At 36.7% G+C, this 23,229-nt stretch overlaps 1 protein-coding gene across 1 annotated transcript; it reads left to right on the top strand.

The window, feature by feature from the left end:
- The first annotated feature begins 6,320 nt into the window (after positions 1-6,320).
- LOC113295305 lies at positions 6,321-7,784 on the top strand. The gene has a single exon (XM_026543653.1). The coding sequence runs from the start codon at positions 6,321-6,323 to the stop codon at positions 7,782-7,784; it is 1,464 nt and encodes a 487-aa protein (XP_026399438.1).
- Positions 7,785-23,229: the final 15,445 nt, after the last annotated feature.

Genomic DNA, 23,229 nt, shown 5'->3' with positions numbered 1-23,229 from the left:
ACAAGTAAAATGAAATTCCATCTGATTGCTTGGGAAAGTATCTGCAAATTAAAAAAAAAAAAGAGGTTTGGGATTCAGAAAGTGTGAAATAAATAAGTGGCAATGATGTCTAGGAGTGTTTTGAGGCTGCTAGAAAACCCAGACTCCCTCCTAGCTCAAGTTCTGAAAGCTAAGTAATACCTTATTAATGATATGCTAAATGCAATGCTCCAAACCTGCTTCATGGGCTTGTAATTGTCTTCACCGAACTACAATTAAAATAAAACCCTTTATCTCATGGGTTATGGGAGAAGAAAACTTTAATGATCCTAGATGTGACAACTGGATCCCTGGAAAAGGGACTGCCACACCAAGGGATAACTCTGCTCTTGACCACCGGAACTTAAAAGTAAATGACTTTATCATTCAGGAAACCAGAACTTGGGATACAACAAATTAAGTGTAGTTTTTGATCAATCTCCTGTTGAAAAGATCGAAAAAATCCCTCTTAGTATTGAGCCCTCTAATGATAAAAGGGTGTAGGTTTCATCAAAAGATGGTAACTCCAGTACAAAGTCTGCTTACTCTACGCTAAGTGTGAGTCGGGACTCATCTAACTATGTTTTTTTGCAAGCCCTATGGAAACAAAACTTACATGCTAGGGTGAAGCTTTTTGTATGGAAAGGAGTGATAGGTGCCTTACTTGTCAATGAGATTCTTCATAAGCGCATCCACACCTCTGATAATACCCGCCCAAGATGCAAATGGAATTCTGAATCCATTATACATTCACTTGTGTCCTACAAAGAACTTAATAGAGTATGGATAATGCTAAATATTCAAAATTTACAGTACCAAAACTTTACCTTTGAGGATTGGATTAGGTATCAGCTCCATCTTGAACCTTATAAGGATTCTTCTGATAGTGCTAATTTCTCCCCAAAAATTATTTGCTTGATGTGGTCAATATGGACAAGTAGGAATGAAATTGCGCATAATAAAAAAATTTGAAGAACCCCTGGAAATCTTTGCTAGATCAAAATCAATGCAGATTCATACTTTCAAATCCCCAATTCTGACCAACTAAACAATTTGAATCTTCTTGGATTGCTCCACCAAGAGATTGGATTAAGATAAATACTGATGGTATGCTTGGAATTTAGAATCCTCAGATGGAGAAATGGGTTTCATCATCAGGGATTCACATCAGGAATTTATTTTTGCTGAATCAACTTACCTGGTTTGTTTTTCAGCCGAATAGGCAGAGACATGAGCAATTAGAGACGCCTTAAAGTATGCCTGGGAGAAGAAGCATGATCAAATCATTGTCGAAAGCGATGTTGTAGCAAACCTATAACAAATTAACATGAATACATTCTTAGGGGATCACCGAACCCATTTCCTACTTCAAGATATCAAAACCGTAATATCTAAATTACAGTTTATCTCTTTCGTATATGTCAATCGAACATCTAATAGAGTAGCTCATAACCTGGATCAGTGGGATAAGGTTAAAAAGAGTCAAATGGTTTGGTCTGTGCCACCGGTTTGGCTCGTGCCTTCTCTTTATGGTGATCACAAAATGTTAGAGCACTTCCTATGGACTCAACAAAACAAGGCTTTGTTGATTTTGATCCCACTGTGGACTCAACAAACATGAAAAATGGATGTACAAACCAACAAATTTGTTGGTTTGTAGAGTGAGATGGAACATGTAGCGCGCGCGTAAAGGATAGCCGGGTGAGCTTGGCACCAATGCTGGCGCGTGACCCAAAAACGCCGGCGCTTGTCTTTCCAACGCCGGTTGTTACTTCAAACGTCAGCGTTTTTGCTAAACGCGCGGCCTTTTTCATAAAAGCGTCAATGGCTCCTTCCATCCAACGGTTGTCGCTCCTTTTTGTTTTCTTATAAATTCAGTTCATCTCCAGACTTAAAACTCACACCTTCTTCATCGCTGCCTCAAAATTACACAATTTCATACCATCTCTAATTTTTTTATTTTTTTTTCAAACAAAACTATTCATATCAACTCAATCTACCAGAAAAAACCTCATCTTTATAAAATTCATTTCTAACAAATTTGGCATCCTCACAACAACGATCACATAAATAAACACCACAACAAACACAACAACAATCACAACAAGAAACACAATAAAATACACCACAATCACAACCAAGAAACACAAGAATTCTTGGTGTCAAGTATACGATGGGTGAAGACGAGTCACTTTGCAGAAATTATGTATTATATACATTAGATGAAATCAATGGTATTTATCAAGAAAAAAAAACTTTTCATGATAAGATTTTACAAAAAATTTATGAAGAAACCGGTAACACCAATAAACGTGATGCCATTGGGTTGTGTCATCGTTTCACGCAGTTTCAGCAGCCGTTAGTGAATATGTAGCTTTGATCACCCAAATGTGGCACAACAGAAGAAGTGGTGAAGGCGAACCGGATGTGGAACGAAGATGCCGGGAAGAGTGGCAAAGATCCCACAAATCGAGCTTCCAACATGAAACTTGTTTCACCATTTTGAGGGTGCTTAACAAGTTTAATCCATACTTGCTGGAAGGTAATCAAGTGCTTGCAAGATCACCACATGGTCCAATCTCGCAGGATTTTCAGAATGGAGGGCCTGCTTCCTCACCTGATGGAACTGGATCTCCAAGTAATCAGGAACAACACAACACAACACTAATCTAGACGTTAACACCAACGTCAAGAGAAGAAGATGAGGGGGTCAGAAAGCTGCAAAAGCAGCGAGAGACACAACCCAACGAGCATTAAAAGGAGGTTCAAGCGAGTTCAACTATGCTGATCACAAGGAATTCGAGATGCAGATAGAAGCAGATAAAGACAGGGATCTTGGCATTGCTATAAATAATCAACAAAAAAGTCGTCTTTCGCGAGAACAATACTACATGGATTGTAAGCTACACAAGTTACTCTCCTTGAACTCTTCAATAATGAATGAACGAAAACTTGATGCATGGACTAAAGAAATAGATGCAGCCGAACAACAACAAGTCCCTCAACAAACTGGCGAGTATGTGAATGTGGAAGAAGACGAAGATGATGCCTTAGAAGAAAACGAAGATGAATACAGTCTTGATAACTGATTTTAATTCTTGTTTAATTAAGTTTAATTTAATTGTACCCGTTTCATTAAAATTACTTCTAATATAATTGCCTCAATTTTAATTTTAAGTGTAGTTATTTAAACAAAAAAACTTTAAATCAAAAAGCATATTAATTAAAATAAACAACACTAAATTGAAAATAACATCTATATGCGTCTCCCTTTGCCTCTGCCTCGCCCCCGCTGTTCGTCTCTTGCTCCTTTAAAACCCGAATGTGCTTAGTTAGATCTTGTCTTAGCTGTCCATAGATTCCTCGGTTTTGGAGTCTGTTAGTGGCAAGTCTATATTCTCTTGCCGGACGCCCATGCTTCACCACAAGATTCGGCCTCAAATCTTCATCTGGAAAACTAGTCCAGGTTGGGTCACGCCTGGTTTCTTCAATGACCATGTTATGCAGAATGATACAAGTCATCATAATTTTGTTCATTTCTTGAAGATAAAAAAAGGCGTGTCGGCCCAGCTATGATGGAAAACTTCTTTTTCAGTATGCCAAAAGCCCGTTCAATATCTTTTCTGCATTTCATTTGTTGGGTGTTAAAGTACTTCATATCCTTCGAAGTCGTTGGTCCAAAACCTACCTGGCTATAAGCTTGAACAGTAGTTGACCATTCTTGATAGATTCCATCTGCTAGATAATAACCCTGAGTGTAGTGATGACCGTTGATGGTGAAATTACAGTGGGATGTGATCCCATTCTTAAGATCTTCAAACAATGGTGACTTATATAAAATGTCGAAATCGTTATTTGAACCCGGGAGTCCAAAAAAGGCATGCCAAAACCAACAATCATAGCGAGCTGAAGCTTCCAAAATTACAGTTGGTTTTGGATAATGACCCTTATATTGGCCCGCCATTCAACCGGACACGCATGCCACGTCCAGTGTATGCACTCAAGACTACCTAGCATTCCTGGAAAACCCCTCGCGGTGTTTTCTTCAGTTATCTTTGAACATCTTCCTGAGTAGGCTTTCTTAAAAAGGTTGCTCGACTATTGTTTCACAAAACAATTTGAGATACCTAAAAGCGGCTATTTTCCCAATACGGATGTAATCATCCGTGGAATCCGCTGGTACCCCGTAACATAATATACGGTAGTATACGGAGGGCCGCAGTGATCTTTTGTTCGGGACTAAAGCCTCGTACATATTGCACATCATACTGATAATTAAATAAAGGTTGTACCTGGCAAAGCTCGGCAATAATCCTTTGTTGCGGCCCATGCAGAATCGTCGTTGAAAATCCTCATCAGAAGAGACACAGTCATGATTAAAATAATCATGCATCATCTTTTCGTGGTAAAAATGTCGATCTCGCCACGTTCATCTTCTAGTCGCAACTTCATATGGCTGTAAAGGCTTTGGTATGATCCCGGATTGTAATTGCAACATAAAATTTCGCCTTCTTTTATCTTGATTTGCATCTTCATCCATTTGACACAAAAACTTCATACACATTTCTTCCTCTTCTTCATACAACATTTCATCCATCTCCATATCTTCCTCAGAAGAATCAAAATCAGAATTCATGGTTGAAAATTGAAAGCAATTGAAATTAAGAAAAGATTAATCGAAAGAAAGATTGTTGTGAATTTTTGAGATCAAACTCGAACCGTATTTTTGGAGGTAGAAACTAGTCGTCCCAGTGGCCGTTTAAAAATAGCCGTTGGCGGTCTTGATTCAAACGTCGGCGGCTCTGCTGCGATCGCTCGTATTTCTTTTAGGAGCGCCAGCGCTGGAACTACGAGCGCCAGCATTTGAACAACGTGCGTCAGCGCCAGAACTTCGTCCGGGCACTTAACATCCGGCCGCCCACTTCGTTTCCATAATGCAAAATCATATTAGACTAATCCACCTGGTTTAACAAAAAATTTCATTTGAACATTGTCATAGTCCTTAAGAACCAATTTGTAATCGGTTTATTTTTTTTCGTTTGCTTATAAATAAAAAATAGTAAAAAAAAGAAAAAAATCATATTAGCAAACGTTATATACAAAAAGATTCCATTTATAGATAAAATATTATATAACACCTTAATCCATATTATATACATGAGTGAACAAGTCCAAAAGACTTGAAAATCTTATCTCAGTGATTTGTAGTGGGAGGGGATCAGAAACTTCTTGGTTCATGGAACCATAGAGTTGACCGTATTATATTTAGTTTTTATTGATGATGGGATGCTGACCTTGTGGTATCTGACCCTACCGGTTCTCGTATATCTTTAACTTCGTTATTATTTTGAAATTACAATTTGCAACTTTCATCCATTATTTTAAACCGACACGTCCTATTAGACTGACACGTTTCCGAATCCGGGATACAAAAGTTTGATAGGGCCCATGTTCTTTACTCATTAGCGATGACATAACATGCGATATCAGAACTAAGAAATCGTAGGCTTACCACCGATTACTTTAGTTTTACAAGTACTTAAACCACCACGTGTTAACATTAATGATTGGAAACTGACACCAATAATGCAGCTGATTGATTGCTTCCATTCTTTAAAGTAGATGGATATTCGAATAATCCAAATCCGACAAGACTCCATTCCGTATTCGAAATTTGGAATAGCATGAGTCTGGCTATGATGAAATCGGATCCATATTCGGGGTACCCGGATGGACTGTTCGCTGCCAATCTTAAAACGAAGTTGTCTTGTATCAATTTCTTTTTCTACACTTCCTCAGATCTAGTTCCTCTTACTCTCATTTCCACTCACAGAAACTAACACCCTGTATTGACTAAAACTTCATCTTTCTGGATCTTGATCTGAAAAACCAACCTAATATCTTGTAGTCTTTACCTGATTATTTGTTTTAAGAAGGAAATGTAGAAAATTCGTTTCTTAGATGCAATGATTTCGATGATGAATTCAATCTGGTTTGAATCAGTAATGGCAAGAAGAATTCCAAAAAGGGTCTGGCTAGGCTTTCAAAAAACTCAAGGTGTCCTCGTGGGTGGGAATCACACCGCTTCCAGGTTTTGTACTCGTTAAATTTTTACTTCAATCTCGAGCTAATCTCTCGTTTCTTGAATTATCATCTTTCTCATCTGTTTTTTTCTCTAAACTGAAAACAAACTGACTTCTAATCGGCGTCGAGCTTCGGGCATTTTCTGATCGAGCTTCTTGCATTTTCATCAAAAGATTTTATCTCAAATGAAACTTGGCTACTGCAAACAAGAAAAAATCATGGCTTTTAATGCATGGAAATTGCATACCCTTCGTGGATCCATAGCTAGGAGAGTGTTTTTTCGTACTATTCTATTTGCTACAGCTATGGCAATATTTCCTTTTCTGCAATTATCATGCAATAAGGAAACTATGGTCACCTATGAGGTGAAGTCTGATAGTAATATCAAAACTCTGGCTTCTGATTCTTCTTATGAGGTGAAGTCTGATATGAATGTCAAAACTGTGGCTTCTGAAAGCTCCCATTTATTAAGCCCTAAGCAGTTTCTGAAACCAATTTCCTCATATGCATTTTCGAAGTTGCCGACATTTTTAGCATACAAAGAAAATGAAAATCTCACTACCAAGATGTTTAGAGAGCTTATTGATATGAAGTTGTTGAATTCTAACGTGAAAGCTCTTTGTGTTGGGGAGGGATCGGCTTTGGCTGTGTCAGAGTTAAGAAGGTTAGGATTTACAAATGCTATTGGAGTGAAACGGCATTTATTTTCCTTCCTTACCCGGAAAAGCTTAATTCGTGAGCTCGATCTAGATGATCTAGAATGCAATTCTTTCGATTTTGTTTTCTCTAGAGCTCCTAGTAGGGTTTCAGTCCCTGCTCTGTTTGTTATCGAAATTGAGCGCATTCTTAAATCAGGTGGCATTGGAGCTATAGGACTCGAAATGACTACCTCGGGTCCTGGTAACTTGATTAAAACCGTTACTCCTATTTTATCTTTCCTGAAAAGCTCAGATGTTGTACACGTGAGCAGTGTTGATTCGTTCTCAGTTGTTGTCTTCAAGAAAAAACAAGACACTGTAAATCCTTTTGAGCATTATCAGCTTCCTGATGAGTGTGCATCTATTAAGAACACCAAGCCACTTACTAAACATCTGGAACCACTAGAGAAAAAACCACTAGGGAGGGAAGGGAATTTTTCTTACTTACCCAAGTTCTTAGACGTCTCTTCAAGAAAAAGGTTCATTTATATTGATATAGGACCTGGGAAGTTTGTCAATTCTAATGTCACGAATCGATTCTTCAATTCCTATCCTATGGATTCTCGAGATTTCAATATCTATGTAGTCGATCAAGACACGACTGTACTCACTTCTTATGTGAATAGACCTGGTATCACCTTTGTTTATCATCCCGGCTTGTCTGGGAATAAGATCGCTGAAGTTTCAGAGGAGGTCGATGACTTTTTTCCCTATCTGAGTGATGAAGGTTTTGATTTTCTAGTTTGGTTTAAATCAATAGTGACTGATGGAGATTTCGTAGTCCTGAAAATGAATGCAGCTGGAGTAGAATTGAAATTCCTTCATGAACTATTTGAAACCGGAGCAATATGCCTTGTTGACGAGCTCTTCCTTCACTGCCCAGAGAGTGCAGATACCAAAGATGGTGCGCGAGGAGATTGTGTAGACATGGTCGAGGGCCTGCGAAATACTGGAGTGTTCGTCCATCAGTGGAAGGACAATTAAACTTCATAGAAAGTTTTATTGGTGGAAAGTTCTTTATCTATTACTGTCGAACTTCTAATTATTGAATTTCCTTATTTACTATGTTGTCGAACTTCTCCTATGGTTGTGTGTTGAAGTTCTTTATTTACTATTTTGTTGAACTACTCTAGTTATGTTTGTTCGAGGTACAGGGAGAAATTATAGCTTCCCCGGATTTATAATTATGTATCTGAACTCGGTATGTGGTGTGCATATTATAAGAATTGTGGTGTGCTTATATTTACAGGGAGTGTTAATTTTGCTAACTCGTAACTTCGCCAAGAAGGAAGCAGTAGCTACAGCATGGCTGATACAGATATGTGCATGCTGTCGCAAAATCCTTAATTTATTTGGAGCAGGTTTTTTTTAGCTAGGTCAAAAGTTATATCTGGAGCAGGTTTGTATCAGTCATGTTGGGCTGATCCAAAGCAAAAAAAGCATTTAAGTAGTGCAATTTTTTTGTTTTGAAACGTTATCTGGTTTCAACTTTCCAAATTAATACAGAAAAATAAGTTTCACTTGAATATAACTGGGAAGCTCAGTATAACAGGTTAATAGTTAAAAGATCTAATTATCTTGAGAAATAACAGGTTAATCTTTTTCCTTTTATGCAAGTCCAAACCATATTCCAAACCTACGTTTCTTCATCCTCTTTATATATTTCTATACAAGCTCATCATGTTCTTAATTATATGATATGAATCCGCGAATTGCAGCCCTGCACTAAAATTATTCCAAACTTAGTATCTAATTTGATTCTATGTTTATTTATTTTTTTGTCGAAGGCACTAATAGTTCATCATTTATTGAAAACAAAATTGATCGTGATGATGTTGTTTTGGCATATATCACTTGCTTTGCTGTTAATCCCATCTAGTTCAGCTTTATGGGCATGGGACATGGAGACATTGAGAGTGGATCGTGATATCAAAATGCCTTTGCATTTGAGTGATCACTCCTTCCCTTTCCCCTACAGTACTACTTCAGCAACAGTTTTAATTTTGTTGAAGAACGTAAACATCTCTCCCACTATTAATCGCACAATGTGTCTCTGATGAGTTGAGTTTTAAATCTTCTTCTTACTGTAAATGTTCAACTATCACAAGATCTTCTTAATCTAATAATTTAGTTTTTATTTTGAATCCCATTGATTTCCTTCAATGGAATAATATTGCTATTAATAAGGAGATACCAGTTAGGAATAGCTGGTCTCCTAACCATAAGGAACAATGGAAAGAAATAGAAGACACATGTCATCATATTATAGGAGGGACAGGGGATAGGAGGAAGGAGACAGGGGATCCGCACCCCTATTATTTTAGAAACGGAGGGAGTATATTTTAATTAAGTAGTTACTTAGCTTTTATATTTCCTCTCCCCCTTCTCAAATTTCTAGAATAAATCTTATCACTATTAGACTTACAATTCTGGATGAAAAACAAGAATCAGTTACACAGAAAGGTTGCAGAACAAATCCTAGAAAGATTCAAACACAGTCGGTTATCTTCATTACAAATTAAATTGAAGAAGGAAAAGCATTTAAAGATACACAGAGAACAAGGACATGCAAGTATTGGATGACCAAACATAGTTTCAACTTGGGATTTAAAATGAAAAAAGACAGTCTTGTCATATAAAGGAAAAATCCAGCAATACTTAGAAAAATCATCAATATGTTTACATAGTACTTAAAACCATTGTTTGAGATTACAGGACTTGGACTCCAAAGATCAATGTGAAGTATGTGTAAAGTGTTAGAACACTGCTCGTCGAACTCGCAAGCGTTGTTATCTCAAGCTTGTTTGTCAATGTTAGTGATCAAAACTATAAGTCTTGATTTCTAGTCTACTTATAGTGATGTCTCGGACTAGGATAGAATGTGTAGTTGAGCATTAGACTTCACGACGTTCATCAATTGAAGACAAAGAACTACTGAGGAGAGCTTATGGAACTTCATCAACAAAAGGTATGTGGAGACTAAAACTCATCTATCACTTGGAAAGTTTATTTCTATTCTATCTCCTATACTGAGACAAAAGTCGTATTACTATATAGTATTCGATTATGCACATTTGAGATTTCGAGCTGAGTTTAACTCGCTTACATATTTCTCGAAATATGTGTTATTAAGCTTTCGCTTCAACCAAGTTCATCTTATATTCTTGACGAAAGTCAAAAGATGATCATGTGAAAATCTACGAGCAACATCTTACATGGTTTGTGTGATACAATCATTTGGTGTAAACTTGGAATGTTTCGTTATGATTATTTTAATAACTTGAAAATTGCTTTGATGCTAATAGTGTGTGAAAACGGCTATTGTCATTCTCTAAGAAAGTTTTAGTGATTGAAATAGAGTTTAGAACACTTAACCATCATTGGTTTATAAACATAGTATGCATTCTTGCATGTATGTGATCCATGACCGGAACTATAGTATGCATACCTGTTAGTTGCGGAATTACGAGTACCTAAGTACACATACGCGTACGCGTACTGGCGAAGGGTTTGGGTCCAGAAATTTCTACTGTGTTTGGAAGTATGCGTACCAGTTTGCATACTGGCGAACCCAAACTCAGACCGGCTACTTTAAGTATGCGTACCCGTTTGCGTACTTGAGTGGTTAAAGTTCTAAAATCAGTTTGTTCATGAACTAATACATTTATATAATAAGGAATGCATTCTTTGTAAACCGTGGCTATAATGTTCGTAAATTGATTCGAGTGAATCAAACCGATTTTGCTTCAATTGTGTTCTTGTATACTTCTATGAGAATATAGCAATTGAACAACTCTATAACTAGTTTCATTTGAGTCATTGGAACTAGTTGTGGTTAAGATGAATAAGGTTGATATGAGAGTACTGTTGAGCCAACATAGTGTACACGTTTAGGTACGGTTACTCAAACCTAAATGAAGGTACATTTCATTTGTGTATAACAAGCTAAGTTCGATCTAACTGTTGAAAGATATTAGCATGAATCTAACCGGGTTTTCATCTAACGGTGAATATTGAATGCTTCGTTACCAAGGTAAGTAAGATTGCAAACCCTGATTTGAAAACTATATAAGGGAGAACTCTAGCAACTGGGAAACCTAATCCCCACACCTCATGTGTGATACTAGTTGCGGCTAGAGTCGATTCTCCTTTAACCTTAGGTTTTTCATGAAACCCTTTAGGTGAACGACTTAAAGACTTCATTGAGATTGTGAAACCATACCCAAATATTTTCTCTGTAGTTGCATGCTCTGATCTTACTTCTACCATCGTGATTGAGTATTATCTTTGCTAAGATTTTCTTGAGATTTATCTCCGATGGGTAAGATTAAAAGTAGTCACAAACATCTTCGTATCATCGTTTGTGATTCCACAATATCTTGTTTCGCTACCATAAGATTAATATTATTGTGAGGTGATTGATAATACTAGGATGTTCTTCGGGAATATAAGTACGGTTTATCAATTGGTTCTTGTGCACCTTGGTTTATCAAAAGACGGAACAAAACTCGTAGGTATTTATGTGGAAGATAGATTTTATCTATTCCAATAGACTTTTCTGTGTGAGACAGATTTGTTTATCAAGTCTTCGACTTTGGATCATAGCAACTCTTGGTTGTGGGGGAGATCAGCTAAGGGAATCAAGTGCGTAAAATCCTGCTGGAGTTCAGACACGTAAGGAGCATAACTGTACCTTGATCAGTGTGAGATTGATTAGGGATCAACTACATTCCAGTCCGAAGTTCATTGGTAGTACGCTAGTGTCTATAGCGGCTTAATACAGTGTGGTGTTCAAAGCTGGACTAGGTCCCGGGGTTTTTCTGCATTTGCGGTTTTCCTCGTTAACAAAATTCTGGTGTATGTGTTATTTCTTTTCCGCATTATGTTTTGTTATATAATAGAAATATCACAGGTTGTGCGTTATGATCAATCAATCAGATAATCCAACCTTTGGTTGTTGATATAAATTGATTGACACTTGAACATTGGTCTTTGGTACCGTTCAAGTTATTTCTCTTATTAAATCGGGCTCGCAAATTCCTATTTGTTGATTGCAGATTGAATTGAGAAATTGAGATTTAAACTCCTTGATATACTTTTCTCTAGATTGAGTCTGACTGTCTAGTTGATTCTCTTGAAAGTATGTTGGAGTTTGTCTATTCAGATTGCCGAACGAAATATTGGGTGTGCTTGTTAGACCCCCGTTTTTCATAAAGGTTTAGTACTACAATGAGAAGAAGAAGAAAAAGGAATTCTAAACTTCTACCAAGTTGGCATTCATGACAAAAAACAGGTGTTTTAACTATGTTGGATAAAGAAAGTTGTCTACTAACATGCTGCATTGTGGTAAAAGAAGGGTGGCCAAGCCTTCTATACCATATAGTTGCAAAAGGTGATGAAGTGCTGGAGTATGCAAGATGTCATGTGGCTGGTGAAGCTTTAGTGAAGTTGGTGGCATTGAAATTTATAGGATATATGTCATTACTGTGAGGGCCTTGTAAAGTAATCTTCCCAGAGAAGAGATCCTTCACAGTAAAACGAAGAGGATCAAAAGGATTTGAGCATTTGCTATCTGAGGTAAACTTGTGTACTGACAACAGATTTGCAGAGGCTTGAGGCACATTAAAAAAATATTATTCAAAGCAAACATCTGAGCAGAAGTATACTTAAGTGCAGAACCTATATGATGAATTTTCATACCTGAACCATGGGCAGTGTGAATTTCCTCAGAACCATCAAAAGGATTGGAAGTATGTAACTCAGATCAGCTGTAATGTGTTGATTAGCTCCAGTATATGCATACCAAGGATTTCCCCCCAAAATATTTGCAGAAGCTAACATAACACTGAGATGATAAGGTGTCTTGGTGTTTTGATATGAAAAATTCATGTGATGACAGCAGGAGAGAGCATCATGACCAGGTTTGATGCAAATTTGACACACAGTAGAATCTAGTGCTGATGAAGTAGATGGTTGTGATACTGGTGGTGGTGGTGTAGCAGTGAAGTTGAAATATCTAGGAGAAGGAGATCTGGGATGAAATTAAAAATTACTCCTAGGTGGTTGATGAGAGTAATTCCCTTTACTACGACCACGAGATCCATATTGATTGCCCAGAGAAGCTTGAAAAGCAGCAAAGGCATGACTGTTAGCTTCAGGAAGGAGAGCTGAAGATCGATTTTGAACAACAACTTCTTCAGATAACAGAAGATTGTGTAGTTCTCTTGAATCAACTGGTGGAAAGCGAACACGGATTGAAGTGCTGAAACCTTGATATTCTTGACCAATGTCGTTCAACATAGTAACAACTAGTTCATTATCTGAAACAAAAGATCCAGATTCATCCAATTGATCAGAAATCTTCTTGATTTCACCAAGATAATTCATCATATAGCCAGATCCAAGCTTCAAATATTGCATTCTGGTGCGAAGTTGAATGGAGTGTGTGGTGGAGCTTCGAACAAAACTTAATTCAATGTTATCCCAAAGTTCTTTAGCGGAAGTAGTACCAACAACATATGGAAGAACTGCATCAGAAATAGTGGTTTGGATCCAAAGAATTAAGGTATTATCATCTTCAATCCAGTTGTTGTATGACTGATTGATGATTTCTCTGTCATCGCCATCGATCCATTCTTGAATGTATTTACGAGGACAAGGAATATAACTATCAAGAAATCCTGAGACTTTATATTTCTTCAATAGAGGAAATAAAACACTTTTCCAGGTTAGAAAATTCTCTTCAGTGAGCTTGAAATGGATGATATTGGATATGTGATTTAATGGAATTTGAGAAATGCGAGAATCATAATGATTGTACGCCATTGTAGATCGAAAAACAAGGATAAAAGAAAATAACATATGGATCAAAGATCAAAGATTAATGAAGAAGGCAGCGGAAAAAGGATTTTACCAATAATTGATACCATATTAGACTTACAGTTCTTGATGAAAAATAAGAATCAATTACACAAAAATGTTGCAGAGCAAACCCTAGAAAGATTCAGACAAAGTCGGTTATTTTCATTACAAATTAAACGAAAGAAGAAAATGCATTTAAAGATACACAGAGGACAAGGACAAGTAAGCCAGTTAGATAGTCAACACAAGAGCTAATAGGAAACATGCGGGTGTAAGAATAAAACTGGTACAACTGTATCACATGACAGTTAGTAGAACAGCTGTATCACCTGACAGTTATCCAGAAAAATGTCTATTAATCACCTTCCTCCTCCTTTGCTCAGGTCTAGTCTTTTAGGGGCTGGATTTGAGCAAAGATTATTTATTTTTAGTTTTATTTTATAGAGTTGATCTTATCTAGAAGTTGTTTCTTCGTTTTGAATAATTTTTCATTAGGGCGATTTTACCTGTACTTTTATAGTGTTTCTTTTTATAGGTTTGTTTGTGATTCAGTTTCTGGATGGAAGTACATGTGACTTGGCGGAGGCAAGATCAAGTTCTTCTTCAACAGAATAATAAATATAGGGTTTCCGGGATTCTCGTTAAACATGAGTTTTTGGGAAAATCACTCCTCTTTAATAGTGTTAGAGCATTGCTCGGTCGAACTCGCATGCGTTTCCATCTGAAGCATGTTTGTCAATGTTAGTGATCAAAACTATAAGTCTTGATTTCTAGTCAATTATATAGCTAAGTCTCGGACTAGGATAGAAAGTATAGTTGAGCTCAAGGACTCCATGGCGATTCATCATACCAGTAGAATAACTACTCAAGGAACCGGTGGGACTTCTCGACAAAAAGGTATGTGAAGACTTGAACTTATTGTCATTCAAAAGTCTATTTACTCTATCTCCTACTCTTTGAGACAAGAAGTCGTATGTTTTATATATATAGACTTGGATTATACACATTTGGTACTTCGAGCCGAGTATACCTCGCCTATCTATATCTCGAAGTATGTATTGGTAAGATTTTCGCTTCGATCAAGTTTATCTTTACCATGTGACGAAAGTCGTGATATGTTTCAATCATCTTGAAAATTTCTTTGACGAGAAATGGTGTAACAACTATATAACGTCCTCTAAGAATGTTTCAATGATTGAAATGAGAGTTTAGATTACATAACCAATGGTGCACATAAACATTGTTGTGGAAACACATTTATGTATAAGTCCTATTCCTTGAACCAAAGTTTGCGAACTTTGTTGATCAAGAGAAACCGGAAGAATGGCGTAATCCAAGTATGCGAACTGCCGAACTTCTCATCCCGAGAAATTCTGCTGGAGTTGACAAACTAGTTGCATGAGTACCAGTCCGCGAACTGGCGGAAGGTCTCTTGCGGAGATTTTCTGCGGGAGTTTGTAAACTCTGCCCGGTTGCTTAAGTCCGCGAACCTAGTGTGCGAACTTGATAAAGGTTATATATCTGAAGATGATTTCTAAACTTAAACTTATAAATACTAAGGAATGCAGTATGCAAACCATGGATATAAAGTTCATGAACCGATTCAAGTGAATCAAATCATCTTTGCTTCAATTGTCTCTTGTGTAGTATATAAGATTTCCTTGCAATTGAACAACTCTCTAACTAGTTCATTTGAAGTCATTTGAACTAGTTATGGTGAAGAACATGGTTGATATGAAATGCTCATATGGCTAACCATTTGGTTAACTATTGTTGAACCAACAAGTGCATACGTTTGGGTACGGTTAAAAACCTAGAAACGTGCATTGTCAAGTGTTTATAACAAGCTAATATTTCGATTTAAAAGTTGAGAAATATTAGATTGAATCTAAATCAGGTTTTCATCTGACGGTGGATATTGATTGCTTCGTTACCAAGGCAAAACCATGATTTGAAAGACTATATAAGGGGACATCTAGAAACTCTGAAAAACTAATCCCCACACCTTGCGTTTGATACTAGTTTGCGTGCTAGAGTCGATTCTCCTTTAAACTTTGGTTTTCTTTTCTCAAACCGGGTTAACGACTTAAAGACTTCATTGGGATTGTGAATCCAGACCGATACTACTTTTATCGTAGTTGTGTGATCTAATCTTGCATCTTCTGTCGTACGAGTACAATCAGATTGATTGGATTGAGATTGATATCTCCGATAGGAAAGATATAAAAAGTAATCACAAACACTTCGTCTCATTGTTTATGATTCCACAACATCTTGTTTCGCTACCATACGATTAAGATTATTGTGAAGTGATTGATTAATCTAGGATGTTCTTCGAGAATATAAGACCGGATTATCAGTTGGTTCATGTTCACCTTGATTATTATCAAAAGACAGAACAAAACCTTTAGGGTTTATCTGTGGGAGACATATTGATCCTTTGATAGACTTGTATGTGTGACACAGATTTGTTTATTGTCAAAGCTAGCGATTTTGGGTCGTAGCAACTCTTATTTGTGGGTGACATCAGCTAAGGGAATCAAGTGCGCAGTATCTTGCTGGGATCAGAGGCATAGGAGCATAACTGTACCTTGGATCAGTGGGAGATTGATTGGGGTTCAACTACAGTCCAGTCCGAAGTTAGCTTGGAGTAGGCTAGTGTCTGTAGCGGTTTAATACAGTGTGTGTTCAATCTGGACTAGGTCCCGAGGTTTTTCTGCATTTGCGGTTTCCTCGTTAACAAAATTTCTGGTGTCTGTGTTATTTCAATTTCCGCATTATATTGTTCTTGTTAGAGCATTGCTCGGTCGAACTCGCTTGTGTTGCTATCTCAAGCATGTTTGTCAATGTTAGTGATCAAAACTATAAGTCTTGATTTCTAGTCTATTATATAGCTAAGTCATGGACTGGGATAGAAAGTGCAGTTGAGCTCAAGGACTTCATGGCGATTCATTGTACAAGAAGAAGAACTACTCAAGGAACCGGTAGAACTTCTCGACAAAAAGGTATGTGAAGACTTGAACTTACCTGTCACTCAAAAGTCTATCTACTCTATCTCCTATTCTTTGAGATAAGAAGTCGTATGCTATATATATAGACTTCGATTATACACATATGGTATTTCGAGCCGAGTATACCTCGCCTATCTATATCTCAAAATATGTGTTGGTAAGCTTTTCGTTTCGATCAAGTTTATCTTTACCTAGTGACGAAAGTCATGATATGTTTCAATCACTTTGAAAATTTCTTTGACGAGAAATGGTGTAACAACTATATAACATCCTCTAAGAATGTTTCAATGATTGAAATCAGAATTTAGATTACATAACCAATGGTGGACATAAACATTGTTGTGGAAACATATTTATGTATAAGTCCTATTCCTTGAACCAAAGTTTGCGAACTTTGTTGATCAAGAGAAACCGGAAAATGGCGTGAGCAAAGTCCGCGAACTCAGTCTGCGAACTGCCGAACTTCTCATCCCGAGAATTTATGCTGGAGTTAACGAAATAGCTGCGTCCGTGAACCCAGTCCGCGAACCGGTGGAAGGTCTTTACCGAGATTTTCTGCTGGAGTTTGTAAACTCTACCGGTTGCTTAAGTCCGCGAACCTAGTATGCGAACTTGAGAAAGGTTATATATCTGAAGATGATTTCTGAACTTAAACTAATAAAGACTAAGGAATGCAGTTTGCAAACTGTGGCTATAAAGTTCATGAACCGATTCAAGTGAATCAAATCATCTTTGCTTCAATTGTGTCTTGTGTAGTACATAATATTTCCTTGCAATTGAACAACTCTCTAACTATTTCATTTGAGTCATTTGAACTAGTTATGGTGAAGAAGAACATGGTTGATATGAAATGCTCATATGGCTAACCATTTAGTTAACTATTGTTGAACCAACAAGTGCATACGTTTGGTTACGATTAACAAACCTAGAAGTGTGCATTGTCAATTGTGTGTAACAAGCTAAGTTTTCGATCTAACGGTTGAGAAATATTAGCTTGAATCTAAATCATGTTTTCATCTAACGGTGAATATTGAATACTTTGTTACTAAGCTAACATTGACTGCAAACCCTGATTTGATTGAATATATAAAGGAGACATCTAGTATTGTGCAAAACTAATCCCCACACCTTACGTGTGATACTAGTTTGCATATTAGAGTCGATTCTCCTTTAACCCTCTGGTTTTCTTTTCTTAAACCGGGTTAACAATCAGATTGTGAAGCCAGACCGATACTACTTTTATCGTAGTTGTGTGATCTGATCTTGCATCTTCTATCGTACGAGTACAATCAGATTGATTGGCTTGAGATTGATATCTCCGATAGTCAAGATATAAAAAGTAATAGCAAACGTCTTAGTCACATCGTTTGTGATTCCGCAACATCTTGTTTCGCTACCATACGATTAAGATTGTTGTGAGGTGATTGATTAATCTAGGATGTTCTTCGGGAATATAAGACCGGATTATCAATTGGTTCCTGTTCACCTTGATTATTATCAAAAGACGGAACAAAACCTTTACGGTTTATCTGGGGGAGACATATTGATCCTTTGATAGACTTGTCTGTGTGAGACAGATTTGTTTATTGTCAAAGCCTGCGATTTTGGATCGTAGCAACTCTTAGTTGTGGGTGAGATCAGCTAAGGGAATCAAGTGCGCAATATTCTGCTGGGATCAGAGGCGTAGGATCATAAACGTACCTTGGATCAGTGGTAGATTGATTGGGGTTCAGCTACAGTCCAGTCCGCAGTAGCTTGGAGTAGGCCAGTGTCTGTAGCGGCTTAATACAATGTGTGTTCAATATGGAATAGGTCCCGGGGTTTTTCTGCATTTGTGGTTTCCTCGTTAACAAAATTTCCGGTGTCTGTGTTATTTCAATTTCCGCATTATATTGTATAATCGAAATAATACAAGTTGTGCGTTAGATCATCAATTAGAGTAATCCAACCTTTGGTTGTTGATTGTCATTGATTAATCCTTGGATATTGGTCTTTGGTACCATCCAAGTTATTCCTTGTATTTGATTAGAACTCGCAGTTCCTGCTTGAGTAAATCAAATCAAGAGAGAGATATAAACTCGTTAATATACTTTTAATTGATTGAGTCTTATTGATTCTCTTAAAAGTATATTAGGAGTTAGTCCATAAAGATTGCTAATCGAAATATTGGGTGGTGTTGTTAGACCCCCGCTTTTTCAATTGGTATCAGAGCAGGCAAATACGGTTAAGACCTCAAAAGTATGTGTTTGTAGCGATCTGACTCTATGGACAAGAGTACTATCTCTGATAAACACGTCTCCAGAAATAAAAGTTATATCTCGTCTAACTCTAATAAAGAGAAAGATATTGCAATCTCGAATATAGACGAACCTTGTATTCTGACAAGACAGACAAACACTGACATGTGTGATTCCGATTACCCTTCTAAAGAGACTTTCTCTATTAATGAATGGGATGCAGCTGAAGAGAGTAAATTGATTCTAAATCTTGCTGGAATCCAACCTGATAGATTTAATCGATTAAAACACCATGTCAATGTTCTACTTGGCGTTATAAGAGATTCCAAACTCAACGGTAATGTTGAAGATCAGTCTTCGTGCACGATTCTTGAGGCTAGTCTCGAAAGAAATGCCTTGGAAATTGAACATCGCTTGAGTAAGCACTCGATTCAAGGACGTTCAAAGCAATCTGACATGCCAAGTACTTCTGACACTGCTGGTGCTGTGTACTCAGAAGTAAAAACGGATATGCCTAAAGTCTCCATCGATCAAGGATGTTGCACATCTAATGTAGAAAAGAAATATCCTAACGATGATATTAAGACCGTACTTTCAAATCATTTTGATGATCAGAAAATATGTCTTGCCTGTGAGACAAAGAGTTCTGTTAAACGAAAGGGAAACTCTAGGTTGAAGAAAAACTCCTTGGTTCAACTTCAATACACCCTGGATTTATTCCTCAAAGTTGTAACTGACATTCGTATGTCTAAACCAATTGGTTTTAGTACCTACCCTGTATATGTCACCAGGAAAGTCAGTTCAATGAGTTCCTCGAATTCTCAAGAGCAGAACGAACATCATAATAAACATTATCTAAAGGAAGATCGTGTCATGTTCTCTGGAAGCAACATTACCCCTAACATGAACGAAATCCTAGGAGAAAGAAGGAAAATTGATAAGTTGAGAGATAATCTAAAAGAGTTTATTGAAGGATATAAATAAATTGTCAACAAGATGTCTTCTGCCTCATGTCAAAATCCTTCTGGTAAGAACTCCAACTATGTCTCGTATTTTGATGACAGTAAGTTTTATGATAATTTCTCACATCAAAAGGGATCTCTCCCTAGTTTTAGGAGGAAAAAGAGACTTGATCATAAACACAAATCTCTTGATGAGATGGTTGCTCATACTTGTGCTAATTAATCATAAGGTTGGAATCTCATTCACAAAAATTTAAATCCTGGTTGACTGAGATATAGTCAGGTGTACTTGATGGCAAAGTGTTTTCTGATTCTCTAAGCTACTCTCTTATCGTCTTTAGCTGGAGTATCAATCACAAACATTTTTGCATAAGTACTTTTTGTGCTTTGTTTGTTTTATTCTTTTGGGTAATGTTGTACTCGAACGCATACCTGTTCTGGCCCGAGTCAAGGGTTCTAAGAAACCCTAAAATCCCTTACCCAAGAATAAATATCCGACCTCTTGGTTACAAGTCAGGTACGTGTACTCCAGGTTGGATTTTGGGTTTTCAAGAATGTCTTCCTCCTCATCTTTCTACGGTGGATTTGCAAAAGGATTCCTTGACAAAGAGATTGTTATTGAATCCAAGAGGAAGAGAACAATTGTAGATGAAGGTCATCCTAATGCTTCATGTTTCTTTGCCTATGATCATGAAGATGTTAATAAGGATGATATGATTTCTGCTGAAGTTGTTCATGACTTTCTTAAGTACTTTGGGGAAGCAAAACAACAGCTCGTTGATACTCTAAAAGGTCTTGATAAGTTGAAAACTGAGTTGGAAAAGGTTGTCTCTGACCTTGGTCTCATAAAACATCAAATCAATGATCTTCGCAAAGAGAATCATCTCTCCGATGATACAATGGTAGCTGTTGATCACAAGCTCAAAGACCCTATGACTCGTGAGGATCCTGAACCGTCCATATGATCTTTGTTCGTGTCCGGGCATAGAACTGGAGTCTGTTTTTCTTTAGCTTGTTGCCTTTATGTTGCCTAGTATGCATTCTTTTTGATTTAGTTGGAAGAATGACTAGTGCTTGAATAGCAATGATTGTGACTGCACATAGCTATTATTTTTCATTTTTTTTTAGGTTTATTTGGTATTAAATTCTAAAAATATTTGGAGGATGATGTTTTTGCAGTATTAATCTTTTTGATTTGATATATTGCAATTTGTTATGGGATATGTATATTTGCGTCCGTGAACTTGAAGGTCCCATATATTGTCAAAATTAAAGTCGTTTGTGATCGGTATTCACGTACTGGTAAAAGAATGAATATACTTTTGACAAATACAAAAGTTAAGCCTATATTGTCAATTCTTTGATGGAAGATAGGTTAAAATCTTTTGTTTTCAAGGATTATGTCTATTAATATCATTTATGCAAATAATAATTGAAGATAGAATGAATCCTTGTGTATTCCGCAGTATTGATCATCCGTGATCCATATTTTATGTATTACTGTGAGGCTCCGTAATGTGTCTTATGTTGAGCACGATACAACCAAGTTGATTAATTATTTATTAGCTTTGTTGGTTGTTCCATAAGGTACTTTATGTTGAGCATATTAAACTAAATTAATCATCTCGTTTGGTTATTTAGTCATTGCTCCATAAGTCTTTTTATGTTGAGCAAAACAAATGACAATTGAATTGATTACTTTTGTAATTAGTTTGGTTGTGTATTGCAATTAGATTAATCATGGATTAACTTGTAATTAATCTAGTTGAGTATCTTCATACTCCGTAAGATTTCTCTTATGTTGAGTATATAAACGACTATCCTACTCATTTTCTAATGGTTATGTTATTCGTATGCTCCGTAAGTTCTCTTATGTCGAGCATAATCAATTAAGTTGATCACTTTTTGTGTTTAATTTGATTGAGTATTCCGATTAAATTAATCATGGGTTTACTTGTGATTAATTTGATTGAGTTTTTGGATATAGAAAATCATTCTCATGGATTTTGGTGTCCAATAAAATCCTTCTTTTCTTTTGGAATTAAGGTCGCTCTAATTGTTCTTTCGAGAATGACATCAAATGGCTGAGAGTTCTTTTGAACTTGTGCTTAATGGTAATATCTTGAGTGGAGTGCGGCTGTGGAATATTAGAGGGGTTATCTTGTATCTTTAAACTCCTTGATGAATGTTATTAGCTTCGGCTATATGATTGCATCTAAATTAGATGGTATGTATTTTCTTTTAGTCATGAAATGTCTCTTTCGGAAATTTCATTATGATCCCGTTCTTGTACCTTTGCCAATTTTAGTGACAAAAAGGGGGAGAATTAATATGTAGTTCATACTACAAATACATATGGTTTTCGGATCATTATGTAAGGGGGAGTGGTTTCCATGTGAGATGTAGTATTGACTAAGGGGGAATGATACATATCACCATAGTATTATTGTTGAAGTTATGATACAATTGGACTTGACACTGTATAATAATACTATGACACTGTATAACAATGATCGAGACCGATGCTTTCTCATTGTTATATCTACGGATCTTCAACAACGGTGATACTAAACTTACAACCTTTCGGATCATTGGAGTACTTGGAAGTGACGAATATTTCGAGGAATGTTGAAGATTAGACATGTGGAATAGGAGCTACTAAAATTTCTTTATCTTTTTTGTATTCCATATGTATTGATAGTTTTGTCAATAAAATTGACAAAGGGGGAGATTGTTAGAGCATTGATCGGTCGAACTCGCATGCGTTGCTATCTCAAGCATGTTTGTCAATGTTAGTGATCAAAATTATAAGTATTGATTTCTAGTCTATTATAGCTAAGTCTCGGACTAGGATAGAAAGTGTAGTTGAGCTCAGGGACTTCATGGCGATTCGTTGTACAAGAAGAAAAACTACTCGAGGAACCGGTGGAACTTCTCGACCAAAAGGTATGTGAAGACTTGAACTTATCTATCACTCAAAATTCTATCTACTCTATCCCCTACTCTTTGAGACAAGAAGTCATATGTTATATATATAAACTTGGATTATACACATTTGGTATTTCGATCCGAGTATACCTCGCCTATCTATATCTCGAAATATGTGTTGGTAAGCTTTTCGCTTCGATCAAGTTTATCTTTACCTAGTGACGAAAGTGATGATATGTTTCAATCACTTTGAAAATTGCTTTGACGAGAAATGGTGTAACAACTGTATAACATCCTCTAAGAATGTTTCAATGATTGAAATCAGAGTTTAGATTACATAACCAATGTTGGACATAAACATTGTTGTGGAAACACATTTATGTATAAGTCCTATTCCTTGAACCAAAGTTTGCGAAATTGTTGATCAAGA

This window comes from Papaver somniferum, chromosome 7 (genome assembly GCF_003573695.1).
Source record: "Papaver somniferum cultivar HN1 chromosome 7, ASM357369v1, whole genome shotgun sequence".
Classification (NCBI taxonomy): Eukaryota; Viridiplantae; Streptophyta; class Magnoliopsida; order Ranunculales; family Papaveraceae; genus Papaver; species Papaver somniferum.
This window is presented reverse-complemented; position numbering and strand designations above follow the sequence as displayed.

Bases quoted from the DNA above. Each gene is read 5' to 3' on its own strand.
- LOC113295305 (XM_026543653.1), top strand. From the start codon at position 6,321: ATGGCTTTTAATGCATGGAAATTGCATACCCTTCGTGGATCCATAGCT.